At 52.1% G+C, this 13,193-nt stretch overlaps 1 protein-coding gene across 2 annotated transcripts in view; it reads left to right on the top strand.

Moving 5' to 3' along the window:
- Window positions 1–13,193, top strand: part of VAV2 (vav guanine nucleotide exchange factor 2) — a 103,594-nt gene that overhangs the window by 21,017 nt on the left and 69,384 nt on the right. For both annotated transcript variants that reach the window (XM_062641209.1, XM_062641208.1), the window contains exon 2: window positions 3,816–3,932. In XM_062641209.1, coding sequence (XP_062497193.1) covers window positions 3,816–3,932 — 117 coding nt within the window. The remainder of the gene's footprint in view (window positions 1–3,815; window positions 3,933–13,193) is intronic.

Below are 13,193 nucleotides of genomic sequence, written 5' to 3'. Positions count from 1 at the left end.
TTCAGCACGGGGCTCAGTGCCGCCCAGGGCTATTGTGTGCGGTCCCTCGCAGCTCAGGCCAACGCTGCCTCCCCAAAAAGGCCTTTCTGAAAAGCTGCAAGCCGCTGGGTGATCCAGGATGCTCTGCCTGCCCCATCCTCAGGCTCCCAGAGAACCTGTGGCTGCCCCATCCCTGGCAGTGCTCAAGGCCAGGTTGGACACAGGGGCTTGGAGCAAGCTGCTCCAGTGGAAGGGGTCCCTGCCTGTGGCAGGGGTTTGGAGCAGCTTTAAGGTCCCTTCAGCCCAAACCACTCTGGGGTTCTGTGTTTTGATGATGTCTTTCTTTTTCCTACATTTTCTCACATTATTGTATGTCTCTTGGAGACTCCCAAACCTCGCACCTCTCTCCCTTGTGCCATCCCAATTGCAGGGACCAGGGGCTGCTCAGATGCTCACATGAGCATCCTCCAGATCCCACCTCGGGCAGTTTGGTTGCTGAGCAAATGCTACTGCATTTACCACCTTCTTCTCCACCTCTTTGCCATCTCCCTCGAGCGAACAGCCCTGCCGGGAGCCGGAAGGTGTGTGCCCTGGGCAGGGCAGGGCAGGGCAGGTTCATTCACCTGATGGTGTTACACGGTGTTTAAAAACAAGCAAAGCTGTTCTGAAACTCATCGAGCGCAGGTGCCGGGGCCCTTCTGCCGGCGGCAGGAGTGGGGCTGTGGCTGCTGCCTCTGTAGTGTTGGCTTCTCCTAACCCTCAGAGGCTCAGGGCAGAACTGACCACAGGTTCCTCTCATCTATCAGCATGCTTCAAGGTGCTTTGTTTTAGTGGATGAGTTTCTTGCTGCCTGTGGTACAGTCCCATCCCTGCCCCCATTGCCTCTTTGCTCTGGCTTTAGGAATTCCCTCTCCACCGCACCTTGGATGCACATTGCAGTGCCTGGGGAGCTCAGCCTATGCCAAGGACTTGTGCCATGGCTGCTTTCAGAGCCTGCCCGGTGTGCAGCGAGGGATGCTGATGGCTGTGGAAGATGCTGTGCTCTCTGGGGTCTGTATCCAGAGCTGAGCATCCCGGTTGGTGATGGTGTCTGTCCCAGAAGTGATGGCTGGTTGATACTGGGGTTGTTTTGGGTGCAGAGGAGGGCGATGGTGGAACTTGGGGTGTGCGGTGCTTGGGCTCCCACTGGCCCTTGTACCGAAGGAGATTGTAGTGCTCAGGTCTTGCTTGGAGCATATAAATGACACTATTGATTTTGGGCCTGGCAGGTGGTGAATGAGGCCCATGGAGAACATTGATTTCCCTCTCTCCCTTTCTCCTGTGGAGTGTTTGCTTGTCCAGAGGTGTGATTGACTGGTAAATGAAATGGCCTCTGCACAGCTTATTTTCAATTGTAGCTAATTTTAACATGGGGCCATTGAGTACCACAGTTAACAATTCATGACCTTCCATCACCAGCAAACCAACCTTGAGACACCTGTGAGCAAAACCACATGGAGGTATTTGCAGGTGGGCAAGAAAGAAATAGCCCAGGAGCAAACTGTGCCACAGCCACGCACACGTGGGTCGTACCCACGCTGACTTGTGCGTGAGAAGTGGAGCTAAAACCCGACCTGTGGCCATCATCACGTGGTGGCTTTTCCTGTGGGCAATGTGGTGGCCTGGCTCTGCTGCCAGCTCCCTGCTGGTGGAGCAGGACCATGGTGCTGCTGCCTTGGTTTATTGTGGTTTCCATTAGGCCTTTTCAACAACTCTGTGAATAGATCAGTGGCTTCTGCATCGGTGCTTGTCCCCTGCCTGCGCTTGGCCACGCTGGGGCTGGGGCTCCCGCTGCAAATAAGGTGTTTGCTTGCTTGGCTGTAGGATCTCTGCCATCATTCAGGACAGAGGCGGGGTGAGCTCTGTGCAGCGTTTGCTCCACAAACACACAGTGCAGAGGGTTCAGGCTTCCACACCAGTGGGGGCCTTCCTCTTGGCTGAATGCGACCACAGTGAACGTCTTTCCTCCCGAGCCCTTCAGCCCTCATGGGGTGAGTGGGAGGTGGGCAGGGAATGCTGCAGAGACTGGGCAGCGCTGCGAAGGGTGCAGCGTCTTGCTGTGTGTAACTGTGGCTATAACCCGTGTCATTAACTTTCGAAACTCGAGGCTTAAAAGGATTTAAAATAAACATATGCTAGAAATGGGAATCAATGAGGCTGCAGCGCCACAGAAAACGCCCCTGCTGCAAGCCCAGGGTGTGAATTCTTGCAGAGACCAAAAGATGAAGCTATGAAATAACCCGTATCGGTGCGAGGCTGTAAAGCGATTCCAAACTAGCCGCTCAGTCTCGACAGATGATGTTTACTGCAGTGTTTATGCGAGGTGGAGGAATGCCCTAGAAAACCAGAACTGGTTTCAATTTCTGTTTCTGGCACTTGCTTGTCTATGGGAAGGCTCTTGTTGTGATGGGAACACCCTGTGCAAGCCGTCCTGTGCTGTCGCTCCACAGCTCTGTGTAGAGGGGGCTGGCATGGGTGAGAAGAGTGAAAGATTCTTTCTTTGCGTAGGTGGATGAGCCTGCTGTTAATGAGGTGGTTTTGCTAATCCATCGCCACAAACCTCACGTATAATCCCAAACACAGCGATAAGGATGAGCTGCATTGCTGTCACGTCTGTGGAGGTCTGGTGGTCCCAAAGACTCTGCTTTGATTCTCTTAATTAAAAGAAAATTAAGCTATTTTACATTATTAAGTTAATAATAATTAAGCCTGGTTAAGTTATTTGACGTTTGCAAGCTGTGTTTTTGTGTGGTGCTGGTTTGATGACAACTTGGGGAGCAGAGACAGCACTGTGTGATCCATGAAACTGCGTGGATCAAACCCACCCGATGGCAGCTTGAGTCTTGTGCCTGTTCATCATGAGGGGATGAATTCACCCTTTGCATGGGTTGATTTACTTACAACTCTAACATTTATTATGTATGTGTGAGGAATTTGCTGAAAAAAAGGAGTCATTTAAAAGCACAGCAATAAATTGAAGGGGGTTTGTGGAATAGTGCGAGGATGCAGAAAGAAGTGCTTTAAATTGGCTTGCTCAGCAGAGTCAGTCCATCCTGATGAAGGTGATGCAGCTGCAGAAATGAAGCAGGTTTTTATTCTCCTCCAGCCCCTTGCAGGCGTCACTGCTGGAGCGAGACTGTCTGCAGTGCCCAGACTTCAAAATCCTCCCAAACAAATGACCAATTATTGCATTAGTCAAAGACAGGATTTTCTCGACAGAGAAACATGGTGTTGCTCTGCCCATTGACCCAGCAGAACAACCGAGTGTGGTCCCTGAGGGGGGAGGTTTCTGCCTCTTCAAATGGGTGAAGATTAGAGATGAGCAAAGTGTTGTGGAAACAGTCCTGGGGATTGCCCTGGTCTTGGGAATGAGACCTGAGTTGGGGCAGGAGATGTAATGTGCCCCTTCTATAGGGAAGCAAATGGGATCATGCTGGAGACGGTTAGAAGTTCAACCCTGGGTTTCTGTGCAACATCAGCTGTAACTTATATTTGGCTATGACCTTGAAAGGGAAACTCCTGGCTTGAGATTTCCAGCCCTTCTGCAGTGTTATCTTCTGTGACACTTGTTTTCCAAGAGGAGGTTTGTTTGGTGCCCAGCTGAGGACACAGGAGTGCTCCCAGGCACCGTGAGCCTGGCATCTCCAGTGACAACAAATGAGCTAGTGCCGGCCTCTTCAGTGCGGCTTTCCGGGTCCCTGACAACTTGTCTCGTGTGAATTTGGCACGGTAAATCTCAGTTAAGATGTGTGCCTGCCTTGCTCACCTTTCCCCCTCTCTTCTTTTGTTTCCTGCAGTTTCTCTGCTTGAAGAACATCCGAACCTTCCTCAAAGTGTGTCATGACAAATTTGGGTTAAGAAACAGTGATCTGTTTGATCCCTTCGACCTCTTCGACGTACGGGATTTTGGAAAGGTAAGGGTGACTCCTGGGGGTAATGGTTCTGGCACCAGGGGTTCTTTGGGCTTATGCTGCAGGCTTTGGATGAATATATGAATGTTTTGTGGGTTTCTGAGCAGCTTCTGTGCCCTTAACCCATTCACTGGGCACCTGTTTCCCTGTGCTTCGAGTATTTGCTTATGTAGGGGATGGTGCTGCTGCGTTCTTGGTTAGCGAAGGGAGATGAAGCCCTCAAGCTTTCTGCTGTAGATTGCAGAGCAATCTAAAACCCTCTAGAGTATGTGAAGAAATGTCTTTTTTTGAGGGAATCAGAGTATCTGTGCGTTCATAAGAGCTGTTGGAGAAGGTGGTAGCCCTGGGGGCTGCTGCTGCTGTGGGGTTGGAACACCAGGTCCTTTTCCCAGCTCCTGCTGCCCCGCTGGGTGACTGGGGCAGAGCCACACCACCTCCTTGCCTGCGAGCTCCCCGTGGGGATGCTGCCGTCAAACCAGTGTTAAGCATCATCCCAGCCTGGGGTTGAACCACGTCTGTGCCGTTGTCCCCTGCGTGGGAGAGGAGAGAGCAGGGTTTGTGTTTGCTGTAAGGGCTGGTTGGCACCAAGAGCTGAACCAGACCCAGCTGAAAGGGGGGAAAATCCTTCCTGATTTTGACAAGTGGCTGCTTGTCCATAGCCCGGCTTTTGACACCAACAGCATCGGAGCTGTGCTGTTACTCTGATGGGTACTGCGCTCAGAGAAGCTATTACACAGGGCAGTCGCTATATTCTTCAATGGAAAAAGTGTTAAAAGATTTATTAAAGCTCTATTGTTTTACCTATTTCCAGCTACCAGGCATAAACTGCTGGAAGGCATCTTCTCTTCTGATTATCCAGAGAGTAGAATTGCACTGCTGATGGGGATATATTGTTTGATATTTATTGCCTAATTTATTTCTGGACCATTATCTGGAATGTGCAATTGTAGGGGCTTGTTTTATGAGTTTTTGTGATTTATGAAATACAAGGCGGCTTTTGTTGTTCTGGGAATATGAATGCACAGAAGGAACCTTTTGGGCTGGGGAAAGAACTGCTGCTAATTAAAATGCTGCTTTATTGTCACATTGCTTCTTGCTTTGTGCTGTTTCAAATTGCCTAAGATGCCTGTTAACAGAGTTAAACACTGCTGGAACGTGTCAGCTGAACACAGTTTGGTTTCCTTTTGGTCTGGTTAGGGAACAGCTATTCTCTCCTCCTTATGGTTACTTTTTGGGGGAGCGTTCAGGTTTGTGGCTTGGGGAAGGGTGAGGATTTGCCATTCCCTCTTTCCTTGTGGCAGTTTAGGTTTTTAGGAGACTTTGGAAAGAAACTTGTCATAAACTTCCAAGAAATCCAAATGTACTTTATTGGCCTGGATCTTGCTTATTTTCACATGCATTGCCATCCTCAAACAACCTTCTAAGCTGTGGGAGGCGCAGATTCTGTACACAAAATCCTCGCTGATCTTTTCCCAGTGCAGCTTTTTATCAGCTCACTGGAGGTATCAGCTCTTCAAGGCTGCACCACCCTAAATCCCTCTGGAAGCCTGTCAAAACATCCCCATTGTCTTTGCCACCTTTCATTCCCACATTGTCCTCAGATCTGTGTTCAACAGCGGCAAAGCAAACAAACAGGGAAAAATCTGCTGTCGACCAAAGCGCCTTTCCTTTTTGAGTCGCAGTGAGAGCAAAAGGAGTCTCTAATCCACGTTCCCACTGAACGTGTCCAGGCTTCACACACGCAAACTTCTTCCCGGAGCCATTCATCCCTTGGATCAACAGGGCTTTTGGTTACAAGGCGTTAGGCTGTGTAGGATACTTTTTTAAGGACAGCATAGTAACAGTTGACCATTTAATTACATAGAAACCTTGGTGGGGTTGTGTTGGGTGTTTCCTTTCTGGATGCCACTGAAGTGGTTACTTCTCCAAACCAGAAGGCCAGTGAGGCAGTGACTGCTATAGTAGCATCTGGGTTTGCTGCGGTGTAATTACCCAGTAGAAAGGCAGGGGCTTACATTCCTGTGGTACCAACCTGTATGTGCAGGGCTTGTGCTCTGGAGTCTGCAGAGTCCTTCGGGGTTTCTTAGTGAAAGAAAAATGTTGGTGCTTTAAAAGAGGAATCAAAATCGGATCTCAGTCTATCCATGGCTGGCTGCTATTCCGAGAGGGGTTTCCACAGCTCCCTTTGGCTTCTGAGCCAGCACTTCATCGAGAAGGAGCTATGGAGCCTCCCCTGGGGGAGCAAGTGTGGCTGGGGGCTGCTCGAGTTCTGGAACAGGAGGATTTTGCCCCTGGTTTTGCCAGTTCCATGAGTTTTAGGCTTGGGAAGTGACTGCTTCCTTCCTGTCACCAGGATCACAGCTGGTGAAAGGGGATCGTGAGCCATCTGGGCTTCTCCGGCCGAAATCCCTGCGGAGCTGAAAAGCTCCATCTCTGCCTTTGTGGGATGCCGGGTAATTGGCGAGTGCAGGCTTCTCCCAGATAGATGCGTCATGTTTCTTGTAATCCTGGTGCCGTGTTTCCCAGTCCCGCGAGGGAGCCGAGAGGCCTCTTCAGGTTGCTCACAGCCACTGTTCTCCCCAGTGTCCCGTTGTTCAGCAATCCCGCTGTGACCAGAGGCATGCTGTGTGTCATGACAGAGGCTTCCAAAAGTGACCTGAGATGCTGACCACCTCTGTCTCTAGTTGTGCCCCTTTGACACCTCGAAAGACTGTGTTGTTATATTGATGGGTGAAGGTTGGCTCTTTATTGTTGTTTTGTGTATCTTGTCCCTTTAAAGCGGCGCAGAAGGCACTGTCTGTGATCACTGCTGGCATCTGCACGAGTGGTCCTCTGTGGCCACGTCTCGCTGCAGGATGCAGAAGCGGTGCAGTGTCCGTGCTGCACACAAGAGAACCCCCGTTGCCCCCACCTTGTCCCTCATTAGGCTCTGGGCTGGCAGAGGGAGCCCTGGGGTGCTGGGCTCAGGTTCCCTGGTTCAGCCTGGCTCAAAAGAAGTTGGTGCTCGTGCCCCGTGTGCTGTTTTACTTCATGCACATTTAATAGCCGTCGTGGTGTAAAATGTAACTCCTCTTGGACTTGCTAATTTATTGGCACCAACCATAATGAGATAAAATGTACATAAATATGGATTAAACTCTGTATCACTCTGTTAGTCAGCGTGGGGGAAGCGGGGTTCATTAGAGGCAGTTACTCATTTTCAATAACTTGCAGTAATGTACTTTCTTGAGAAATATAGTTCAAATATTCATAAAGCTATGGAGCCCTGTGTCAGCTCCACTGCTCCCTGCGCATGTGTCAGCTCCTGCTCCTCCTGTGCTCCTGCCGTGGGTTTCATTGTCCTAACTTCTTTTGAAGTTCCTGTGCTATTTGGAAAAGCTTTTTTGTGAGGCTGGGGCCTTTCCTACCCTGACCCATGACACCAAGTGATGCTGTGATTGCAGCAAGAGCTGCTGTGGTGGTGGGAAAGGATGGGGATGTGCTGGTACCATTGGAGTTGAAGCGCTGAGTCCCCTCTGTAAAGCATCTGTGTCTTCAGAATGGTCTTTCCTGTAACGGCATCCCCGTCCACCTGGGGGTGGGAGGGTGTTGGGGGAGCATGAAGGGACTCAGCTGCATCATCCCCTGACCCCCTCCCAACGCACACACAGCACCCACTTGCCCAAGAGCCAGAAAATTGGTTTCTGCTCGGTTTGAGGCAGGAGGGTGGGGAGCGTTGTCAGAATTATTGAAGGGATTAATAACTGAGACGTGGTGGTTTGTGTTTCGTTTCTCTGCTGAGAATTCCCCTCCCTCCCTCAACTGTGACCTCATGTACAAGTCAACGTCCTTGCAGCAGCGTTTTAAAGGGTGCTTTATTTACAGAGTTTGGGCATATGAAGGGAGAAACGGGGAGCTTTACATGGCATAGTGCAGGTAGCTGAAAATTGCAAGGCTTTCAGATCAGCTGCCTTTTGGTGCTGTACCAAAGCAAGCCCAGTGCCTGCCCTCCTGCAGTGCCCTGCTGGTGCTGGGACCAGCCCTCCTCCTCCCATTCCTGATTTTTGGGTTTTTTCCTGATGTCTTGTAGCCAGGAACAAGCTAAAAGCAGAGGTTTTCCCGAGCGCATGAAGCGATGGGTCTGGAGGGGAGAGCAGCGCTGGGCAGTGCCGCACGGCTCTGCAGTGCTGGGAGGAGGCTGTGGCTCTCCCTGTGCCTCTTGATTGCTCTCAGATCCCAGGGGACCAGGCAGTCGGACGGACCCCCTGGTTGTGTCCCTCCGTGCCAGTGACTCAGGGTGCTTGTCAAGGAGATGCTGTCGCAGAGGGAAGTGTTTCTAACTGCTGTGTAGCTGCACCGTGCGTGTGCTGCAGGTCGGAGGGGAATTCTCCAAAAGGGTGTGTTTTGTTTTATTCTCTCTTTTAACTCCCTAGAGAGCAGTGCAGAAACTGCAGAGAGGATCCTGGGTGTGACTGTGGAGAGACCAGGGACATGCTCACCGCTGCCCTGGCAAGCTGTGGCTGCCCCATCCCTGGCAGTGCTCAAGGCCAGGCTGGACACAGGGGCTTGGAGCAAGCTGCTCCAGTGGAAGGGGTCCCTGCCCGTGGCAGGGGTTGGAGCTGGAGGAGCTTTGAGGTCCCTTCAGCCCTGAACCAGTCTGGTTCTGTGCTTGTTTTTCCAAGAAGCTGAAGGTTCATGTGCAACTTTGCTGCTGCCCACAGGGTTTTGCCTCGAGCCCTGGGTGCTGCAGTCCCTGCCTGAGGGAGCAGCCCCAGCTCCAGGAATTGTATGGGAGCGTGGGAAGCAGCCCGTGGGTGCCTGTGCAGGGCCGTCACCCTGCCAAGCTGATGATTAACTCCCCGGTTGCCTGCAGGAGCTGGGGGTGGTGCTTGGTCCTTCTGTGCTGGCTGCTGTTTGCTTGGCTGGCGTTAGGTCAGCCGGTGTTTGTCCACCAGTGTTTCAAATGGGTTTGCTGGAATTTTACTGGAGACTTGGATGTTGGGATGGATGCTTCAAATGGCACAAGCAGATGGGAACAACGTGGGCTGGGTTTATCCCCGTGCCTTGCCATCTTGAGGGATCATTTGGGCTTGGGGGCTGCTTGTCTCACACTCCATGTGTTGTGAGCTCTGTATTGCCTGTGACACACCAGTGGTGCAGGTTCACCTTTGGTGATGCTCTCAGACATGGGGTGATGCAGAGACCCTGCTCCCATCCTCCTGCTCTCGGCACCATGAGCCCATCAACTGGGATTTGTGCAGTGTTGGCCACTGCAGCGTGCCCAGCAGATGCTTTCAGTTGGGATGCTAAAATCATCTACAGGAAACCCTGACTCTGAACTTCCCCAAAACACAAGGCACATGTATTAGAGTTCTGTGGCAAGTGAAGCGAGGACCAGACAGACGTTTCTGCTGCGTGGGACTGTTACTGGGGTGGTGTTTGCCATGAGGATGTGGTAGGTGCTACCACACCTCTAGTAATGTGTGTTTTTAGGCTCCATGTCCTGGAAATTTCTCCCTGCTGTGATCTGAATATTGCCCTGAAAGGATCTGGTGGGCTGTGAGTCTCCCCAGCTGCCTGTCACTGTTAATGTCGACAGGGGCACGCTAATGTGTTTTGTGGTCTTCAGGGAGCTGGTAACAACCCCACAGCCTTAAACCATGCATAGGCAACAAGGTGCTGATGGTTGCAGCTGGGTTTCAGTGCATCCTAAAGCAAACCCCTCTGAGGAGCATCCGGGTTCATGAGCACCGGTGGGTGGCTGGGAGCTGTGGCCCTGGTGTCACTCCTGCCGCAGTGAGGGGGTCCCGTTGGGCTCCCACCACTCTGTGGGAGCAGAGGCTTCTGCTTGTGCTGGGGCTGGTGAGGACCTGCACGGCTGAAAGCAGACACCTGCGGGTGACCGAGGTCTGCGCTTACCGGGGCTGGGTTTTCTGCCAGGAAGTGCCCGCTGGCACCAGACCCGCTCCTGTGGTTCCCCTCGGGGCTTTGCCAGGGGCTGCTCCAGGGCGTCCTGCCCCAGGCTCTCCGAGGGCTCTGTGCCCTGGGCCCGTGAGGACCTGCATGAGCGATGCTGCGCCGGGAGCTGCGCTGATGCAGAGCAGGGAGGGAGGTGCTGCGGGGTCCTCGGCACATGCACGTGGGACTGAGAGGCTGGGACCTGGTGTCCAGCAGAGCCGGTGGGAAGGCCGTGTCCCAGCAAGGGGCTCCTGGGCTGGAGCAGGAGCCAGGCACCATCGGTGGTGGCTCTCTGGCATTCACCGCAGCTCCAGTTTTAGCTGTGCTGTGGCAAATTCTCCCTGCTTTTCCTCTTCCTCTCTCCCTACTTCCCTCTGGTCTGTTTACAGCTGAGCAGCTTCTCGGTGGAGCTGCAAGAGCCAGGAGTGTTCCTTCTGGGAAGCTTGGCATTTTGTTTCCTCCTTGGCTGCTCTCCCCAGTATTTTTCCAAGGGGTCACATTAGGGGGTTTTATGTTTCAGATCAAACAAGTATGGGCAGGATCTTTCATAACTTCCATCGTCTGGATGGGAGAATTCTGCAGTTGAGCCTTAAACAGCGATGGAAGTGTTGTAATGGGTGAGGAGTCCAAGGTATTGATCAGGACGGGATAAATGGTACCCTTAATGTGCATGAAATTGATCTTTCTGTACCTTCCTGATTTGTCTGAGCAATTCTTCCAGTAATTTTAGACAAGATCTGGGAGAAAAGGATTCTTTTTTCCCTTGGAAAGCTAAGCCACTTGCTGGTCTGTGTCTCCAGAAAGGGGAGGGGGCAGAAGCCAGCCAGGCTGCTCGGGGTGACCCAACAGGTTTTGGCTATGTTTGGAAAAAGCATGGTTTCCTTTGCTGTGTTGGGCATTTGAGGCTTGGTGATGCACCGAGCATCCTCATGACTGGAAGATGCCGCAGGCAGAGTCAGTCTTTGTATGTCGTGGTGCCCAGTTAGTGCGTCTGCCATCGCTGGAGGGGACGGCAGGAAGGAAGGAAGATCCTCCCAGGTAGTATTGCTTAAGGGAGTCTTGGAATAAAAGGAATCTTTTTTTCATGATGAACTCTTCTATTTCCTCGTTAAAACCTTCAGATTTCTCAACTTCTTGGAGCTGCAGCATCTGCTGATGAGAATGTCCCAAGGCCGAGCGCTTTGGTTACAGGTGATGATTGACATTTCTTGAAACAGATTAGCACAGGCGTGTAACCGGGGTTCAGCAAAAGTGAACCTGTTGGTCTGAAGGTGCTGGCACAGCTGAGCTCTGCCCGCCCCAGTGCTCGGGGTCACGCTTGAAGGGCTTCCAGACCCAGCATTTCTGTTCCTTTCTTCCAGCCCTTGCTCCTTTCCCGGAGGTGGGAGATGGGGTGGCTGGGGCTGTGCAGCCGTGGGACAGCAGCGCTTGCGCTCTGTGCTTGGCTGCTGCGGGTCACGAGCCTCAGGGGTGATGCTGCGGCTGGGGCGTTTGGTTCATTTGCACTCTCAGCATTAACGGGGTGTGTGTAAGTGAGACATTCTCCTCCTCGACATCGCTCTCTTCCCACTAATTGCATATTAAAGCATAATCATGGTAGCAAGAAAGCAGCCTTAATGCATCCTGGGTAAAGCTAATGATGCGGACACGCTGAACTCTGTGGCATTTGTCAGGGTTTCCTATTCCCAGCCTCTTGTTTGTGATTTTAGGAACTTTTGAGCCAACGTGCTTGCTGTCGTTCCTAGCGATGAGTAAGGCTTGTGTGGGAGAGGAGGGTGGGCTGCGGTGGAGGCTTCTCCCTGGCTAACAGATGGTGGGGATTTCACAGCCTGTGGCTTTAGCTTTGAAAAAGGTGGTCAGTACTTGAGGGCAAATGGAAAGGTTCTTCCCCATGCACAGACCTTCCCTGTTGGTGCTACGAGTGTGCGCTGAGATAAATCGGAGCTGGGGAGCCCAGGAGGATTTTGGGGGTGATAGCGAGGGTGTTTCCGTGGGGCCCTGCTCTCCTCTGGGCATGTGCAAATGACAAAGCAACTGGAGGTTGTGCTGTGATTTACAAGAAGCGCCTGGAGAGCTGGATGAGCAGCAAGTCTGGAGCATCACTCTCTGCTTCCCAGTGCTGTGCCTGAGACCCTTGGGGTGCAGCAGCTTCCTGATGGGAAACAGAAACTTGGATTTCAGAGCCAGGGGACTGGGAAGATTATTAAAAAACGGGATGTCTTTCTTCGATGCTGCAACAGCGCCTCAGTCCCTGCGTGCAGCCGTTCATCAAAAGGACCTCTGTGCTCCGGGATCGGAGCTGAGATCACAGCTCATTGCAGATGTGAATTGCAGTGGCTGAGTCCCACTTCCAGCAGATATGAATACCCATTGTACAGCATCGGTCTGTCTTGAACCCACACACCCGTCCTGCTCCCAGCCTGCCCTTGAAGGAGCAGCTTGTGCACATCAATTTTACTTTAGCAATGAAAGTTCTGGCTCCTGGAAGTAACACAGCGAAGCTGCCTGCGAGGGCTCTGCATGTGGGCCCACCAGTGTGGGGGACAGCTCATAGAGCCCACCAGGTCCCCAAGGGGCTGCTCCAGGGAGGAGTTGGAGATGGATCCACCAGCATGTGGATTGGTTTGGTTTTGTTTTTCAGCTGGGATGTTTCATCCCCTTGTAGTAGGTACTGGACAGGAAGCTAACTTTGAGCGTCTTCATCTAATGCAGCAGTTTGGGGTGTTCTGATTTCTGTGGACTTAGATGACGGCTCCTCTGTGGGAATCTGGTTTTGGGGTCTGAGTGCTCAATGGGATTAGACTTTTATGGCATCTTAGGTCATGCACAGGGATTTATCAGTCACTGGCAGAGTCTGGAGCAGACCTTGAACTGAATGTATTGCCCCAGAAGCAAAAAGCCCCTGTTGACCTTGCTGGTATTTTTGAGGTAGGGAAGGAGGTTGGGTCAGGGTCATTGGTCTGTGTTTAATCTAAATATGAAATTGAATTTCACGTGTGCACAGAGAAATCCACAGTTGGGAAGTGGATAAACTTTTGGTTGACGCCAGCCTGCAGGGAGCCATGTGAAGGACTCTTGCCTTGAGGCCTCACTTGACTCTGGTGTTTGCTCAGCCCGTTCCCTGCCTCAGCCAAGTCCCCGCGTGCTGCCGCCCGCCCTCACCTCGCCTGGTCTCGTAACATTGTTCTGATTACTGGAGTGTGAAGAACTGACTCCTAAAACGCCTCCTGGCAAATTCCATTTGTGCACTGATGAAATCTCCCCTCGCTGCCGGCTGGCCATTCGCGTCCAGCCTGTCCTTGGATCAGAGCTTCCCCACTGCACTTC

The sequence above is a fragment of the Pezoporus occidentalis genome, unplaced genomic scaffold, assembly GCF_034315485.1.
Source record: "Pezoporus occidentalis ecotype Australia unplaced genomic scaffold, CSIRO_AGI_Poc_V1 ctg68, whole genome shotgun sequence".
Lineage (NCBI taxonomy): Eukaryota > Metazoa > Chordata > Aves > Psittaciformes > Psittacidae > Pezoporus > Pezoporus occidentalis.
The sequence above is the reverse complement of the archived record's forward strand: the minus strand, read 5'-3'. Positions and strand labels throughout refer to the sequence as shown.